The 19,679-nt window shown below is 44.7% G+C and overlaps 1 protein-coding gene across 1 annotated transcript; it reads left to right on the plus strand.

Moving 5' to 3' along the window:
- The first annotated feature begins 313 nt into the window (after positions 1-313).
- LOC136541621 (BTB/POZ domain-containing protein At2g13690-like) lies at positions 314-7,328 on the plus strand. The gene is made up of 2 exons (XM_066533597.1): positions 314-1,293; positions 6,182-7,328. Exons 1-2 carry the CDS (start codon positions 511-513, stop codon positions 7,109-7,111), a joined length of 1,713 nt encoding a protein of 570 aa, XP_066389694.1. The 5' UTR covers positions 314-510; the 3' UTR covers positions 7,112-7,328.
- The last annotated feature ends 12,351 nt before the right edge of the window (positions 7,329-19,679 follow it).

Raw genomic sequence — 19,679 nt, forward strand, 5'->3', positions numbered from 1 at the left:
TACATCCCTTATAAAATCAAGTTGCATGGTGTCCGGTTGCTCTCAACTTTGCACGTGCACCGATAACGCGTGTCACGCCACGGGACGGCCGGGCCCACCACGCCTGAAGGCCGCTCCGCAGAAGATCCCAACCGTCGCCACACGGTATCCGAGGCAGGCTCATCGGTCGCTGTGGCAAAGGACCGCGGTGGACCCCAGCGGCAGTCAGTCCGGTGTCCATGGACCGTGTCCACGGAGCACCAGCACGGAACGACCGCGGCGCCAGACTGGCAGAACTGCCAGTGCAGCACAGCTCCAGTCCACAGACACAAGGGAAAGGAAGCAAGAGAGTGGAGAGAGCTTTCACTGGACTGCAAAGCAAGCTACTGCCGCCACTCCTCGAACCCCTCGCCCTCCGCGTCCCTCCTCCCAATGGCCGCCGCCGCCGCCTCCTCCTCCACCCCATCCGAACCCTAGCGCCGCGGCCCACCACCACCAGCTCGCTCGGCTCCAGATCCCACATCACATCAAATGGTGGCGGACGCGGCGCAGCAGGGCCCGCGCGGCCACCGGAGGCGCGGCGGCGGGGCCGGGCGCCCGCGCGCCTGGTGCTGCTCCTTCGGTGGCGCGCCCGACAGCCCCGACCTCCGCCCGCTGCCCTCCTCGGCCGCGTCCCCGGCAGCGGCGGGGCCGGGGAGGAAGCTGCCGCCCAAGTCCCCCTCGTCGGCGGCGGCGTCCTTCTACGGCTCGCCGACCTCGTCTAGGCTCGCGGGCCTCGGCGGCCTCATCGACCCGCGCCGCATCCTCTCGCCCGGCCGCGTCTCCCCCATCGACCCCGACGCCGGCGCGGTCCCGCCGCCGCCCCTCCCGGTCCCGCTCCCTCCACCGCCTCCGCCGGCTTCCTCAGTTGATGATTCGGCAGCTGTGGGCCCCGCCGAGCAGCCGGCGGCGGTGCTGTTGGCGTCGGCATTGCCATCGGCCACGGTGGCGGCGGCGCCGCCGCCGGTGGTGGCCGTGCGGGAGGAGGCGGACGCGGGTGGCGTGCTGGATCTGAGGCTCTTCCTGCGGGGGAGGGACGGGAGGTGCGTCCTCATGGAGGTCGACTCCACGGTGCTGTGCGGCTGCAGCGATTTCTTCGCCACCATGGCCCCGCGCGAGGACGCTGCTGGCGCTGGCGCTGGAGGGAAGAGGATCGAGGTGGACGGGGTGGAGAATTTGGATGCTTTCAGGGCCGCGGTGGAGCTCATGTACGACCCTTATCCTTTGCGGTGTCTTGCAGCTGCCGGCGTGTCGAGGGCCATAGATGTGCTTGAGGTGAGCAAGACGAAATTGCAAGCCTCTCTTATTTGTTTGTTCAATTCAGTGTGGTTTGGAAATGACTTCTTGTTGCTATGTGATACTCTGATTCAGTACTGTCCACTCAAATTTCACTGTTTATCGGAATGTCAATTTAATGGTTTTGCCAGCAAAATCGGTGACTCCATGCTTTTCTAGTCAATTTATGCCAGTTGCCACATTACATGCTTTTGACTTCTCAAACTCACTTTATTTTAACACAAATCATGCAGTGTGAATTGCTCCCTCCATTCGAAAAATGTTTATTTTGTATTTTAAGTGTGTGCAGTCAAAATTTTAAAACTTTGACCACTAATGTAAATGAAAGTATCAATATTTATCTCATGAAAATGGTATGAGTATATTTGTGATGAAAAACACTGTCAAATTACTGTTTTCAATGGCTTTCGTAAAGACATGCTTGGAAAAAGTAATGGTTCAAGCAATGTATTTGATAGCATGTCCTTTTCCAAAACAACAGAGGCACAAGTTACTTACTACAGTATAGGGCATGTTTGGATACAAGAGCTAATTGCTAGCTAGCTTAAAAATAGCTAAAATTAGCTCTAGTGCACCCAAACAGGAGAGCTAATAGGTGGGCTGGTTTTTTAGCCAAGTCTTCGACTAATTGTTAGCCAACTAGCTAGCTAACCATAGCTAATTTGGGCTAATTTTTAGCCCCAACTAGTAACTAGCCATGTGTATCCAAACTTGGCTTATAATCTCTTTTCCAACATTTCTACTATATAGAATGTGGATAAGGTGCTACTAGTATCTCTAGCACTTGAGAATGTAGGCACAAGTGTCATGCTCCAGAACAACAACATATATGTTAGTGTTTTCAGATATCCATGATTGTCTATGGTCCATGAGCTTCTCTAGGTAGCTGTTGTTGTTTTCCAATATCAGTGTAACACCTTTCTAAGGTTAATAGCTTCTATTATGCTATACTAATTAGTTGTTGCATTGCTATTTCTCTACTATGTAGAACCACCATAATTTCACTCCTGAATCAGTGTTTTCTTCTCTGTCATTGTTATCTGGTCAACAACAACAACAAAGCCTTTAAGTCCCAAACAAGTTGGGGTAGGCTAGAGTTGAAACCCAACAGAAACAATCAAGGTTCAGGCACGTGAATAGCTGTCTTCCAAGCACTCCTATCTAAGGCTAAGTCTTTGGGTATATTCCATCCTTTCAAGTCTCCTTTTATTGCCTCTACCCAAGTCAACTTCGGTCTTCCTCTGCCTCTCTTCACGTTACTATCCTGACTTAGGATTCCACTACGCACCGGTGCATCTAGAGGTCTCCGTTGCACATGTCCAAACCATCTCAACCGGTGTTGGACAAGCTTTTCTTCAATTGGCGCTACCCCTAATCTCTCACGTATATCATCGTTCCGAACTCGATCCCTTCTTGTATGCCCGCAAATCCAACGCAACATACGCATTTCCGCGACACTTAGCTGTTGAATATGTCGTCTTTTCGTAGGCCAACATTCTGCACCATACAACATAACAGGTCTAATCGCCGTCCTATAAAACTTGCCTTTTAGCTTCTGTGGTACCCTTTTGTCACATAGGACACCAGACGCTTGCCGCCACTTCATCCACCCTGCTTTGATTCTATGGCTAACATCTTCATCAATATCCCTGTCCCTCTGTAGCATTGATCCTAAATATCGAAAGGTATCCATCCTAGGCACTACTTGACCTTCCAAACTAACATCTTCCTCCTCCTGAGTAGTAGTGCCGAAGTCACATCTCATATACTCAGTTTTAGTTCTACTAAGTCTAAAACCTTTGGACTCCAAAGTCTCCCGCCATAACTCCAGTTTCTGATTCACTCTTGTCCGGCTTTCATCAACTAGCACTACATCGTCCGCGAAAAGCATACACCAAGGGATGTCCCCTTGTATGTCCCTTGTGACCTCATCCATCACTAAAGCAAACAAATAAGGGCTCAAAGCTGACCCTTGATGTAGTCCTATCCTAATCGGAAAGTCATCTGTGTCTCCATCACTTGTTCGAACTCTAGTCACAACATTGTTGTACATGTCCTTAATGAGCCCGACGTACTTCGTTGGGACTTTATGTTTGTCCAAAGCCCACCACATAACATTCCTTGGTATTTTATCATAAGCCTTCTCCAAGTCAATAAAAACCATGTGTAGGTCCTTCTTCTTCTCCCTATACCGCTCCATAACTTGTCTTATTAAGAAAATTGCCTCCATGGTTGACCTTCCGGGCATGAAACCAAATTGGTTCATAGAGACCCGCGTTATTGCTCTCAAGCGATGCTCGATAACTCTCTCCCATAGCTTCATAGTATGGCTCATCAACTTAATTCCCCGGTAATTTGTACAACTTTGAATATCTCCTTTATTCTTGTAGATCGGTATCAATATACTTCTCCTCCACTCATCAGGCATCTTGTTCGATCGAAAAATATGGTTGAACAACTTGGTCAACCATACTACAGCTATGTCCCCAAGGCATCTCCACACCTCGATTGGGATACCATCCGGTCCCATCGCCTTACCTCTTTTCATCCTTTTCAACGCCTCTCTGACCTTAGATTCTTGGATTCTTCGCACAAAGCGCCTATTGGTGTCATCAAAAGAGTCATCCAACTGAAAGGTTGTGTCCATATTCTCACCATTGAACAATTTGTCAAAATACTCTTGCCATCGATGTCGGATCTCATCCTCCTTTACCAAGAGATGCTCCCTTTCATCCTTAATGCACTTAATTTGGTTGAAGTCCCGTGTCTTTCTCTCACGAACCCTAGCCATCCTATAAATGTCCTTCTCTCCTTCCTTCGTACTCAAATGTTGGTAAAGATCCTCGTATGCTCTACCCTTTGCCACACTTACAGCTCGCTTTGCAGTCTTCTTTGCCACCTTGTACTTCTCTATGTTGTCCACACTCCTGTCATGGTACAAGCGTCTATAACATTCTTTCTTCTCCTTAATAGCCCTTTGGACTTCCTCGTTCCACCACCAAGTATCTTTAGCCTCGCGTCCCCTTCCTTTGGTTACTCCACACACCTCTGAGGCTACCTTCCGAATGTTGGTTGCCATCTTGTCCCACATATTGTTTATGTCGTCTTCTTCCTTCCAAGAGCCCTCTTTGATAACCCTTTCCCTAAATACCTCTGACGTCTCCCCTTTCAGTTTCCACCACTTTGTTCTTTCAATCTTAGCTTGTTTATCCCTACGGGCACGCACCTGAAAACGAAAATCTGCCACCAAAAGCTTATGTTGAGAAACAACACACTCCCCTGGTATCACCTTGCAATCCAAGCATGCTCGTTTGTCCTTTCTTCTTGCGAGGACAAAGTCAATCTGACTACAGTGTTGTCCGCTACTGAAGGTCACTAGATGAGATTCTCTCTTTCTAAAGAAAGTGTTGGCTATCATCAGGTCAAAAGCTACTGCGAAGTCCAGAACTTCCTCCCCCTCCTGATTCCTACTACCATACCCAAAACCTCCATGAACTGCCTCGAAACCTGCGCTTGTAGTACCTACATGCCCATTAAGATCTCCTCCTATAAAAAGCTTCTCACTACTAGGTATAGCTCTAACCAGGCCATCTAAGTCTTCTGATTAGAGCAGGCTAATCGGTCCTGAAACTTTGACTAGGCACTGCAACTCGATTAGAGCAACAAGAAATCTAGTCCTCTGATTAGACATTGTAGCTGGGCTGCAGGCTGGTCATCTGGCCGCATGGATTTCTTAATTCCGGCCCAATTGGGTTTCCCTCACATACACAACTTCACAGCAGAGTGGAAGCTGCTCTCTCCCCATATCCATCGCACAGTCGCCAGCCGCTAGGAAGCTCATGTGTCTGGAAAAAGCAGAACTGCAGCACCGTTGGCCGCCACTGCACTGTTCTCTGCCTGCCATGATCTCCTCCCAGCTGCTGCTGCCTCTTCCTTGCATCCACCGGTCAGCAGATCTTGCAGTGCGCAGGGGTAGCCACTGGCCCCCCTGCCCATCTCAGGTGGGTCAAGAACTGTCCGGGTGCTGAAGCTGCCACCGCCAGGTCACTCCTCCAACAGTCCAGCTCCAAGGGATTATGGATATGAGCTCCTCATCAAATTTCACAAGAATCTTCTGCTCTAGTGCTTTTATATTCCAGCTTTTTGATTTATAGTATACACAATATAGTATATATGTCAGAATATACTGGACAACTATATGGTTGACTTGGCCTAACTAGTTCGGGCTGGTCTTTACTAATTGCAATTAGTCTCCCAGTCAGTCCCCTGGCGACTAGGATTGACTAGATGACCATATAACATTATCTCTGTATTAGATATATTTCTTAGTTGGATGAGTTACATCGGCCAATGTAGCTAATATGTATCAGATATCTAAATCAAGTATTCTAAACTTCTATTCCAGGAATAGAATGAACTACTTCCATACATGTCTTTCTGATAAATTAACACTTGATCTGATACGATTGAGAAATATTTTCTTTTTGCAAAATGTGTAGAGTGAGTTTTGTGGACATGCTACATGGTAGTATGATGGCAATGCTTCTTTCATAAGTAATATGTTGTTTTTGTTTCCCAAGCTAATTCGTATATTAAAGTGTAGTGAATTTGATTGAACTGTAGAGTATTTTGAATGACAATAATCAATATCCAGCGATAGTTTTCAAAATTTACAACTGGTGCTGCTTAGATGTGTAGTTTTGCAAATACAGATCTAAGTTATATACTTGAATTAGATTTGTGTTGAACCATGGAACTATAATTGTAAGGGCACTAGCATCTTTCCTTTTCTATTAACTTCTTTAGTCCGGCTAATTAAATGTTGATTACACAATTTTAATAAATGATGCTCTGTTTTGAAATGTAGGTATGCTCCTCTATCATGTTCAGCAAGGGAATCAAATCATGTTTGACATACATAGAAGCTGTTCCCTGGAATGAGAATGATGAGGAGAAGCTGAAGAATCTCTTTGCAAGATTCACTTTTGACGAAGCAATATTCCAGGATATACTGGCAAGATTGCGGCCACACAACTGGAAAAACTCAGATGACCTCACTGTACAGCTTATTCAATCTGTCACTAGCAGCACCAGCACTGTGGCCAGAAAAGACATGCAATCTTTGGTAAATGGTCTTCTAAGCAAAAGTTCAGTCTATCAAAAGGACTCGTCAGGGCTAAACAAGGAGAGCCTGTACCAGATCTGTTATTTATGTCTGGAGTCACTGGTTGATCTCTTTGAAGAGGCCAGCGAACCAACAGATTATACAGGTCAGGCTGTGGCAGTTAGAGGGAGTAAATCACTGATTGAGCGAGTCTCTAGGCAAGCAGAGAACCTCAATTGGCTCTTGGAGATTCTAGTAAACAATGATATTGCAGAAGAATTTGTAGAACTGTGGGCAAAGCAAGACAGGCTCATTAGGATGCACAAGCAAGCATCAGCGATGGTCAGGTATGAGCTAAGCCGAATATCAGCTGGTGTGTTCATTGCACTTGGTAAAGGAAAAGTGCAGTGTCGTGGTGACGTACGAAGCCTCCTCTTTCATGGATGGTTCAGCACAATGTTGTTGGATTTTGGCTGGCTTCAGCGCTGCCCCAAAGGTCTAGACCTAAGATCGCTGGAGGAGAATTTAGGGCGAGGCCTTTTAACCCTCCCTCTCAGGCAGCAGCAATGTTTGTTCGAGGAATGGTTCCAGTTCTATGCGACCAAAGGAGCCGAGTGTCCGAACCTTATTAGAGCATTCCAGGTATGGTGGAGAAGGTCTTTCATTAGATCATTGGTAGAGCCTCAAAGCTAAGGTTTTTCTTGATGTACTAGTATGTGTTGTGTGTATGATTTGTAAAATTGGAACTGTTGTGATGACCCGTAGAGTTAGATGTTTTTCTTTTGTAGTTTAGCTCTTCCCATTGTATGTGAATAGCTGGGTGAATTTGTTTGAGGATAGCAGCTGTGATGTGTGGTTTATCAGAGATGGCAAATTGGCATGGTTCTTAAATTAATATATCTAACTCCATCCGGTCTTATGTCGAACATTTGTATTAGAGACCTCAAATCTGAGAGGGTCGTCAAATCTCCGTGGCCCATCCTAAAAAAACAGGCCTTCTCGAAGTCCATTTGCAAAAAGCGAAAAATCTCCATGGCCTGGTTCACTCCCCCATGGTTCATTCCGACAGGGGATGCAGCTACCACGCCTGTTTTGTAGTGTCATTTGGTACATGAGGTGCATTACTTCACGGTGGCTTGCACGGAAGCTCGGATGGACGACAAGAAAGTCTGCAACTGCTATTATTGTAAATTTGAAATATAAAGCAAAAGTTCCTTTCTCAATGTACCACATTTTCTACAATTATGTAATCATTAAAAAAATTGTTCTAATATAAGGTCTCATTTGGCATGATGACGGCTCCTTGCAAGAGCCCTGGCAGATAGGCATCTAGAAAACCCTAGAAGAGCCATGGCCTCTTTTTTTTTTAAGTGTTGAAATATAAGTGAATTGCCCACTTCTCCCTATCAGCTTAAGCTTTTGGGTTGAACTGGTCGGTGCATGCAACTCAATATGGTATCAAAACTAGAGGTCTCGAGTTCGAATTCTGGTTAGCGCAATTAAAATAAAATAATTGCTGCTCGCTCCTATTCCATGTCTGAGGCCTAAGGGAGTCTCCACGTGAGGGGGAGTATTGGAATATAAGTGAATTGCCCACCTCTCCCCATCAGCTTAAGCTTTTGGGTTGAATTGGTCGGTGCATGCAAGCCTGGTGCAAGCGGTAGAGTCTTACCGCCTGTGACCGGAAGATCCCGGGTTCGAGTCGCGGTCTCCTTGCATTGCACAGGCGAGGGTAAGGCTTGCCACTAACACCCTTCCCCAGACCCCGCACAGAGCGGGAGCTTTCTGCACTGGATACGTCCTTCAGAGGAGCCGGAGCCAAAGAAAGTGGTTTATCCTGGCTCCTTACAAATTTAAAACAAATTATTACAAAAAAAGTTAAAGCGACTTGGCGTCTTGCTAGTGGCCCATGATGTTAGATTTTAATTGGGCTTCATCCATTTTAATTCAATTAAAATCAAATAAATGTTAAGACAGAATAGCCTCAAGGAAAGCAGCAAAACCGTCAAGGAAATAACTCCTTGCGACCAACACTCAAGAAAGGGCCGCCAAGGGTAGAGGTAAGAAAATAGCCATTACCTTAAGTGTCAGCCGCAACAAATCAATTCCTTGAGAGTTGGATCGCCAAGGAAACAAATAAGTGGTCAAATCTTTAACACCGTCAAGGAAATGTACACAAGGATATATGTTTCCTTAAGTGCCGATGATACCTAAGGAAATGTAATGCCTCTCAAGGATGTATGTATTCATGAGTGCCAATGACACCCAAGGTATATATATACCTTGAGGGCCGATGACCCAATGGAAAAAAGAGAAATAATCACAAGTTTGTTATAGCTAGAATCGAACTCACTTACCACTACACCACGAAGTCTTTTGTGACTAAGTGAATGTTTCTTTCTTTTTGTTGTGACTTTAGTTGGATCTTGTAATGAACATTAGAGAGCCTAAACAATTTCAAATGAAAAAAGTTTGAACTGAAAAGTTTTATATCTCGTCGAGTACTACAGCTTTGGTTTAGGTTGTATCTCCATCTGAAGTCATCTGAAAGATTCAAAAAATTTGATGTTCAAAACTCTAAGAACTTAAAAAATAGTTTGTGGACTTCAAATAATTTCAAATGAAAAAGTCATCAACTATTAAGATGTATATCTCTTCGGGCTCTACAACTTTGATATAAACTTTGCCTAAATACGATACTAGTATGTTGCTTGTTAGCTTTAAAACTAACTAGGCATATGCCAGTATGCATTCCCTAATGCATAACAACACAAAATTAAACCTTTTGTTGGATTAATATACTAAGAAAAAATGTATTTCATCATTCCACAAACATGTCAATGGAGCATTTATGTCTATAAAATACAATGTCTAACAAGAATGCAATGAGTTCAATATATCGGTGGTTAAGAGGAATATGACTATAAACTGAATTTTTTTCCTTGGGCTACAAAATTTACTTGAGAGTTTGCACCCAAGAAAACTAGCACTTCCTTGGTGGTTTCCAGTTACACTCAAGGAAATATAAATTACTTTGGCGGTTTATAATAACACTCAAGGAAATATGAATTACCTTGGCGGTTCAGACTAGCACTCAAGGAAATATGGAATTAACTTGCCAGTTTGGGTTAGTACTCAAGAATATGCATTTCCTTGAAGGTTTCGTATGACCCCAAGGCAATGATATACCTTGGGGGTTAAATTTCGCCCCTTAAGGAAATTGTTGCCCCCCAAGGATATTCGGTTTTCGGGTAGTACTAAATGTTAGGTGCATTAAAGTCTTAGTCCCACATAGTATTTTGACTAAAGGTTAAATCAATTTAAATCACTTTTAAATCAATTTAAATTGGTGGCTTCTGTGTTCACTGGTTGTGAAGTTGACGGAGAGGAATGATGTGCGCGCCCCCAGGCCGAGCCGTGGGCATGAATCTGCTTAAAGTGCAGTCTTGGTCCTACCATGATGTGGTACGGGGCAGGCTAGTTTTATCACTTGGCTAATAATTAATGGTGCCTGTGTTATGGGCTCAATCAAAGGAGATGTAATTCGTGTAGAAATATTACGCTGTGGTTATTATCTATTACATGGAATGACGTTGAGTGACACCTTTTGATAAATGGTAATGCTGCTTATAGTACTGTCTCCAACAAAGAACTCATATGGGCACCTAAACTCAAAATGGGTAGCAAGAGACCCAAAATCAGCCTCCAACAGAGTATCTATACAGGAGACCTATTTTGGGTTGCCTGAGAGGCACAACCCAAATATGGCACTACACCATGACACACTTTTCCCCACTATTATCTGTTGGTAAAGGGTTAGTATCGCGGACACTTTATCTGATGGCAAAAGAACGGTCTTTTGGTGTCATCTCATCTGTCGGCAATCATATAGTAAGACTACAAATTATCTGTCGGCGTTTCTCTGATGACTGATAAACTGTCGGCCAAACTCAGTAGACAGACTACTTGTCGGCGTAGCCATAGCCTAGCTACTGGTCATCTGTCGGCCAAGGGTATGAGTACGAGTCCAGCCTGCACCCAGAGCACATGGTGCCATGACACAGAGCAGAAAAAACGCTTCTCGCTGAAACGAGGAGACGCAGGAAGGGAAATATTAGCCTGGCGCGCGCGGTCTTTGCAAAGGGCGGTGATGAAAATTTGACTCCGTGCCACACCTTCCCAAGTTCCACCTAAATAAATAAATAAAAAAGAAAAAGAATCACTAATCAGACGCTCAACGCCACCGCCCGTCCATCGTAGCAGCAACCCCGCGGCCACGCATGTGTTCCACGGACTCGCTCGCACATCCCCGATGCTGAGCCCCGGCCGCCACCCGTGCAAGCTCAGCATCTAGACCCGCTGCATCGCCACCCACCGAGCTCCGCACACCTCGCGCCACCCGATTCCAATCCCGTGCTCCCGCCCTCCGCCTTCGCCGTCCTGCCCCGGCCACTGCCAGTGCACTCCGTCGACGCCCAACACGGATCCCCCATCGCCTGCAGTTCCGCGTCGACGCAAGATGTGGCCCATCCTCGCTCCCCATCGGTTGCAGCTCCGGATCTGCGTGCAGGATTCGTTAGGGTTTGGAGTTCCAGCGGCTGGCACCAAATCCTCCCGCCGCTGCTCGTGCGCTGGGCTCCACTCCGGGTGCTATCCTTTGTTCCAGGTAAGAGCCCCCTGCTCCTAGAGGCCGCACTCTCCTTGATTTGGCCTCTTTCACCCGATTCTAGGATTTACAATATCCCTAGATCTGAACAGATCCATCTTTCCAAGGAGGTATATATGTCATAGAGGATCCTGCTACTGCCTGTGCTCTCGAGAAAGCTGATAATGCACATGAAAAAAGACAGAAAATTTAACAAATGGCTTCACTGGAAGTGCGCTTAGCCTTTGTTTTTTCTTGCCCAATGATTTTGGAATTGACTTCTATCCATCAGCATAACCTAAAATTCTAATCAAACTAGAGATTTTATAAAATATAGTTTTCAAATTTCTATCAGCGTGGAAGGGGGCTCTTTTTTTAGCATTGTTTCTGAAAATACTTTGCAGACATAGTCTAAGTAGCGTACCATTGTTTCCCTTGTACTGCAGTGGGTCAAAGAAACTGGTAGACATGAAAAGCTATGTGAAAAGCTTCTTAAGCAAAAGAAAGGACATAAACTTCCAACATTTATACCACCAAAGGTATTCAATTTTCGTCTCAGTTTTCAGTTCAAGTGGAATGTCTAAGTCCACTAAGAAATTACTGCCTTTATTCCTGTTTGTCTCAGCAATATGATTTGAACTCTATGAAAGAGATGATAAGGAAAAAAACCATGGTTGCTGCTAGGTACTATAAGCCATAGTCTTCATGTCTGCAACAAAATAGTCATGTCCGCAATAAAACAACTAATGCTTATCCATGTCTATTTATTTTTTTATAGATGCTGATCTCAAATAATTTCAGCCAGACGTGGAGTAGATAAACTATGTGAAATAATATGTTAAGGCCATTAAGGCTAATGGTTGCTGCTGCACTTTTCATGTGTGAAGCATGTTCTGAAATGTACTATCTTAATTTATCCTATATATTTCAGTTTTAAGTTAATGCTAGATGGGAATCAGGTGTGGGTGGTCATTGCTATGGCTGTCATTGAGTAAAGATCTCAGGAAAAAAAAACATCTGAGCAGCTTCAGAAATTTACCACTAGGATTTTTTATATATGTTGGCTTCCCTTAGAAAACAATCTTTAGCCATTATTTTTTAAATCATTGGTTTGGCTGTGGCTGTTTGACATGATTCTGTCTACTGTTCCATGAACTCGAGTCTCAGTAGTTTTGCCAGTGAAAGCTACTTGTATTATCTCTATACAGGTTCTTGTTTTATCTCTGAACAGGTTCTGAAATGTAGTATCTTAATTTATCCTCCTGGTGAAAGTTACATTCCTGAGCTTGCTGATGAGTATTGTGATGTTTTCGACTAATTCTGATAGCAGTTTTGGTGTGCATTCCATCATGGAAGTGATGTTGTCATCAATGACTCCACTGCTATTTTCTATTCCTGATTAGTTCATAGATCACATTGTAGCAAAAGACAAATAGTAGGTTTGAGAAGTTCATATTATATATGCCATATCTTGAGATGTGTTACATTGTGGTATGATGTTCACAATAAAATTGTCTTTGCCTGTGACTTTTAGTTATTTATTCTTTCTTTTCTTCTAGAAGTGCGGCTATGGCTTAGCTCCTCAGAGTGTTTAGTTGATGGTTATGTGGTGCTACTGAGAAAGTTAGCTCATGTTGAAATGGTACCACTCTGCCTTTCGCTAATGGCTTCAAAATATTGGAGTTACTAATGGGTGGGAATTAGCCAATGAGATGTTTGGATGACTCCGTGCACTGTCAGATTTGATGTGTGCCACTCAGTCACTGTAGATCATTGTCTATGCATGCATTCTCAGGTTTGGGTGTTAGGATGATTCATATCTGCAACTAGCTATTCAGTGCAATTGAAAGTTATTTTGTTTTTCCAATTAACCATTGGCAACTAGGCTTTACAAATCAAAAGATGCAGACTGATTCATTGTGAAGTTGTTAGACTTTGTTGGCTCATAGTAGCCCTTGTTTTGGTACACTTGGAACAGATTCTCATGGGTTTGGAATTTTTAATTTTAGGAACAATTGAAGGAGAAACACATGATGCTGATGATCTGTATAAAATTTCAGTAAAGAGAGACCAAATGTTCTATAAATTTTTTTTCAGTGTTTCAAGATCAACAATGAGTTAAAAACTTTGATTTTATCATTACTTGGATCTATCTTATGTTTCCACTGAGCAATCTAATAAGTGCTAACTGAGTGCGAAAATGACATATTCCTGATCTTTCTTATTACCTATGTGGCCTTTGCAAAAAATTGTAGCAGAAACTATATGGCCCTTGTTAATTTATGTACAAATTTTAATGATAAACCGGGACATATATGTATGAAACATACTATCACCATTATCTTTTTTTTTCCTGCCTTCTAGATTTCCGGTTCTGTTATTTAACTTTAGAGTTTTGGTTAATGCTGTAAGACAGTACGTGTTGTATACATACCATCTTGCCTCCGAGATCGGCAGGATTCTGATTATTTCAAATGCCCGAATATGACCATGAAGTTGAAAGGTTAGCTATAAATAAATGCAGTACTTATGACAATTGTTTTAAGTCTCCAAAATCATGTATGTTATGTAGTGTTTAAAATTACTAATGGTGTTCATTTATGTCATTATGAGATATGCAACCTAATTTGATTTATCCCAGTTAATAATACTTTGCTTATGTAGAACTTACAAGTTACAAGTGCTTCACTACAAGGGTGCCATAGCCTCTGACTTCCATATCAGCATGCTAAGACAAGGACACCTATTGCTGAACTTATTCATTTTTTTCTTGAATTTATTCTAGTTGCATCTATGTTGATGGGATGTAAAATTAGAGTGGGCTGCTCATGCATTGATGACACAAAGGGTTGGCTCTTAACGTGTGTGAGATCATGCTTTGTTGACTCAAAAGTTCATGTCTCTATGTATTTGTTTTGTTTGTTTAGATATATTAGTGTTGAGAGATGTACATGGATTTGCAGATAAGACATTGATGTGTGTATTGAAAATATTTAATATGTTTTGCCTATAAAATCAAATGTATTTGATGACATGATGTTTTCTCTATATAATTAAGTGGATTTCTGAAATTATCTAGATTGTATTAATATGAATATCTATTAAATAGTTTTGCCAACAGATTAGTTGCCACAGAGGACATCTTTCCAACCATGATATGGAAAAGGTCTCACAAACATATAAACTGTCGGGAAATATATTAACTGTCGGCGTATGTCTTACCTGTGGGCATAGGGTTAACTGTCGGCGTAGGTTTTGACTGTCGGGAAAGGTATACTATTTAGCTACACCAAAAGTGTCGGCGATTCTTTAAACTATCGGCAAAACTTTCGCCGACTGCTTCTACCGCGACTGTTTCTAAACTGTCGGCAAAACTTTTCGTGGCAGGCTATCTGTCGGCAGAAGTGCCCTTTGCCCACTGTAGAAAGTGTCGGCAAAGGTATGTTTTGTTATGGTGTGGGCATCCTGTCTCCTGGAAATCCATTTAAAGAAATGATTCTCTTTTGGGTCTTGTTGGAGAGGATGCCGAATATGTATTGAACCTTTTGCCTGTAATGCTACTCAAAGGACAAATGGGTCTTATATTTTGGGTGTCGTAGTCTAGATAGCCTAGACGGACTACTGTTCACTAAGCGTGTTGTGCGTCTCTGCTCCAGGGTGGACCCTGTCCTCAGCCTTGAAAAAACTTTATGAGGGGTTGTTTTGAGAAAAAAACCGTCTTCTTCCTCTCATCCAGTCTGCGTGGCACCGCCGCTTGGGCGCGCGCGCATCGCCCTCGCTTGGCCGCGCGAGCTCATCATCACCTTCTGGGCGCGTCATCACCACCAACGATGGCGCCGCTGTCTGCCATAACAACGACGACATGGTGGCGACCGCGTGCGAGAAGGCGAAGAGCCATGAGGCGTACCACTACCGCGGGCTCAGGCTGACAGCGCTCACCAAAGAGTTCTGCGAGACAACGCTCCGGTCAGACACGCGGAGTGCGGCGGCGAAGGACACCCAGGAAGCTGGCGCTGGTGGCCACGCAGTGCGCTGCGGTCCGGCGGCGGCAAGGGGAGCAAGGAGTAGTGGCGCGGCCAGGCTTGGCAGCGGCTCACGCGCTTGCCTGCCCCTGGCGCGGCAGCGTGGCCCGTGGCCCGCACGCGCTCTCGCTTCCCCAGACGCGACGGTGCAGCCCACGGCCCGCGCGCTCGCCTTGCCTGGTGTGGTAGCGGCGGCGGCGCACACGCGTGCCTTCGCGGTCTCGCGCGCTCTCTCGCTTCCCTCGACGCGACGGCGCAGCCCGCGACCCACGCGCTCGCCTGCCCGGCGTGTAGCGGCGGCGGCGCACGCGCTCGCCTTCGCGGTCTCGCGCGCTCTCTCACTTCTCCGAAGCGACGGTGCAGCCCGTGTCCCGCGCGCTCGCCTGCCCGGCATGGTAGTGGCCCACGCGCTCGCCTTTGTGGTCTCGCCAATGCTGAGCTCTGGTGCTGCGGCTTCCCCGGCGCGACTGTGCCGGCACGGGGAGCAGCGCAGGGCCACGCGGGCTCGCTGGTGACGAGCTCGATGTGGCGGCTTCCCATGGTGAACAGCGGCGCACCGGCGAGATGACCATGGCCGTGAGAGAGGTGAGAGATGAGAGATAGAGCTGACATGTGGGGCCAAATCCGTTTAGACAAATCCTGAGACCCAAACAAATCCGTTTAGACAAATCCTGAGACCCAAACAAAATTTAAGGACCAAAACGACACACTTCCTGAGTTCGGGGCGGCTTGAGGACCGGCCATGAACTTTACTCTTTTCAAAAATTTTATACTATCCCAGATGGAGTCAAGCCCCATACCAAAATTATTGTACTCGAAAAGATTTAAAACTTTATAACTGAAATGTTTTCCATTTGAAATTGTTTGGGAGCTAAAATATTAAATACAAGATTCTAAAAAAGGATAACTTCATATTTCTTGTCATAAATGAGTGTGTAGCGTAGCAGGGAAGTGACGTGCAAGGCATGAACTCACAGGTTCAAATCCTAGGTGTTTGTGTCTGTTAATTGAATTATAGATGCGGTTCATCCTACTGTCTTTATAACTGGCCCGTTAACAGAGACTATTTGACAGACAGTCAGGCGGTCCACATCTATAATTAAAAAACAACCACATGTGAAAATCACTTTTTTTTGGTAGTGTTAACATATAGTATGTCAGAAAAATACACTATCAAAATATATTCCATGGCAGTCCACATCTATAATTAAAAAACAACCACATGTGAAAATCACTTTTTTTTGGTAGTGTTAATATGTAGTATGTCAGAAAAATACACTATCAAAATATATTCCACGGTGTATCGCATAAACCTTGTTTGATGTTGCAAATATTTATAATTTTTTCTATAAATTTGATTAAAACTAGAGAAGTTTGACCTCCGATAAACCTAAAATGATTTACGATTTGAAATGGAAGAGGTACCTTCCTCTATAAGAACAACCGCTCCAGTGTCATAATCCCTCCAGGCCTCCATGCAAGCCTCACGTCCCGTCACGTTTCATCAGTTTGAGATTGATGTGGGGTTATGTTTTGTCTTTTTTATTTTTGAGACGGGTTATGTTTGTTGACAAATAAGGCATTTTCATATTTATTTTAATCCATAAAAATAACGCAATAAAAAAGAGAGTGAAGTCATGAATGAAAAGACAGAAACAGTTCATGACAAAAGTTAACATGATGATAAGATAAATTATAGAGCCGAAACATATGTGAAACATTATTTTACATAGCTGAAGCATCACAAACATGATCATAAATATTAAAAATGTGTTCTCAAATATCAAGACCATGATGATCACAAAAATAAAAGGAACCAGAAAACCAGCATAATCATCCAAACAGAACATGTTGAATATGAAAGCAGTATTGCCTAGAAACATCATGATATTGATAATGAAACTCAGAAGAGGGTGAAGAAGATTATACCCTGCGGCGGAGCCGCTCGCACCAGGAAAGGCCATGGTGGTGCTTTGTTGTTGTAGTCGTCCCGCTCGATGCAGTGCAGACAAGGACGCCGTGAAGAAGCACCGCTACTGGTTCACCAGCAAGTAGTCGTGTCACCACTGACACTCCCCAAAAACGTAATCGCCCGTCTTCACCCGAGCAGGTGAAGCCCACGACGGAGACGCGTTTCGGAGGCCTACTCTTCCATCTCTGGTGCTCGCCGGAGGTGGAACGGGAAGAACTTGCGCTGCTGGAGAGTGGTGTACTTCGCCAAGAGAGCTTAACGAGAGGGGAGGATTTGTTTTATAGGCAGAGGCCAGAAGACGAGAAGCCGACGGCACCGAGGGGTCACACCTCCCTTCTGCGGTGGAAGAGACGGAGACGGAGAGCCAGGAGTCACGGGAGTTACCAGAAACTCCTCCAATCAATTCCAATCAATTCGTCAGTTTCAAAAATAAAGGCCTCGCCCGCCCGTCCGCTCGCTCGCCGCCGCCCGCCTGCCTGCCTGCCTCGCCTCGCCACGCCACGCCACGCCACGCCACGCCACCGCCCACGGGCACGGGCTCGGGCCGGGCGGCGGCGGCGGCGGCGCGCGCGCGCGTGTGGCATCCAGGTGACCCACTTTTACTTCTCAAATAGATCGATCAATGATCAAGTATTTAAGTAGAGTCGTCTCTCGATTAAATTCCCATATGGTACAAAACCATTAATGTACATGTACGGACCATAGAGTTTAATAGAGATATTAAATAAATGGGCCAAGCCCATAATATCTAACAATATCTAACAATCCCCACCAAACTCTAGGGTACGCAGTTTGAAATTCTCAGAACCACATTCCTTTTATATACCAGTGTTTCGATGGAGACTGTTAAGTTGAACATCCATCTAGAAAGCTAGCTACACTCATCCACAACTGAACAATGGACAGAACCTTGAATTGACAGTTTTGTGCGAGATGAGTTTCACATAACCTCTTAACTGATACTAGGCTGCCAAGTGCCTTCCCTCTGTTTTGAAGCATATAAGTCACACTTCGAGGCCTTTTCATGAGCATCTAGAGATTACCCACATCTCATAGATTGTGACTAGCAATCGAGCTCATATAGGTGTGTTCCTTATAGGATGTTCTGTAGGACAACATCCCCGCTATACCAAGCCGCTCGGATCACATTAAGAATTTAATCATCCTGCCTAACAGTATTGAAGAGACGGTGCATCTCCAACGAACTGAGCTATAATCTAAGGGGTCTCTCCCTCAGTCAATCAACAGCTTGTTTCGCCATCCTAATTCACGGGATCTCCGATCACATAGGATAGGTTACCACTGTTGATGGCTCTATGTGGGTCTCAAACCCAGTTCCCTCGACGCACCTTCTATCACATTGCGTGACAGACCCTTAGTGAATTGATCTGCCAGATTATTTGATGTATGGACATAGTCCAATGCAATTACTCCGGAGTTTCTCAGTTTTCTGACAGTCTTCAAACGTCTCTTCACATGCTTTGTGGACTTCATGTTATCCTTAGAACTGTTTACCTTAGTGATCACAGTTTGATTATCACAGTTCATGGAAATTGCCGGGATTGGTTTCTCAACAATCGGCAAATCCATCAGGAGATCACGGAGCCACTCTGCCTCAGCACTAGCGGTATCCAATGCGGTCAGTTCTGCTTCCATTGTAGACTTCGTTAAGATAGTCTGCTTGCAAGACTTCCAAGAAACAGCACCACCTCCAAGTAGAAACACGTATCCACTCGTGGCATATAGCTGATCCGCATCAGAAATCCAATTAGCATCACAATAACCCTCTAGTACCCTCGGATACCCGGAAAAGTGAATGCTGTAACTCATTGTCCCTTTCAAATAGCGCAGCACTCTCTCAAGAGCATTCCAGTGAGTATCTCCCGGATTTGACACAAACCGGCTCAGTTTGCTTACAGCGAACGAGATATCAGGCCTGGTTGCGCTAGCTAGGTACATAAGAGAACCAATTATCTGTGAATATCTCAATTGGTCTCTTGCAATTCTGTGATTCTTCCTCAAATGAATACTTGGATCGTACGGAGTAGGAGCAGGCGTACACTCATTGTACCCAAATCGGTTCAAGACCTTTTCCACATAGTGAGACTGCATAAGAGTTACCCCACCATTTCCTTCCTCCCTTGAAAGCTTAATGTTGAGAATAACATCAGCCTCTCCCAAGTCTTTCATCTCAAAGTTACTCGACAAAAAATCTTTTACTTCTTTAATCACATTTAGATTGTTGCCAAATATTAATATATCATCCACATATAGGCATAGTATCACACCATCACCACCACCAAACCGATAATATACACATTTATCAGCTTCATTCACAACAAAGCCGGCTGATGTTAAAGTTTTATCAAACTTCTCATGCCACTGCTTGGGGGCTTGCTTTAGGCCGTACAGGGACTTCAATAACTTACAGACTTTACCCTCTTGACCATTTGCAATAAACCCATCAGGCTGATCCATGTAGATCTCTTCCTCAAGCTCTCCATTTAGGAAGGCTGTCTTAACATCCATCTGATGAATAAAAAGACCATGTGAGGCAGCCAGGGATAGCAACACACGAATGGTCGTCAATCGAGCAACAGGTGAGTAAGTATCAAAGTAATC

Source organism: Miscanthus floridulus, chromosome 3, assembly GCF_019320115.1.
Source record: "Miscanthus floridulus cultivar M001 chromosome 3, ASM1932011v1, whole genome shotgun sequence".
Classification (NCBI taxonomy): domain Eukaryota; kingdom Viridiplantae; phylum Streptophyta; class Magnoliopsida; order Poales; family Poaceae; genus Miscanthus; species Miscanthus floridulus.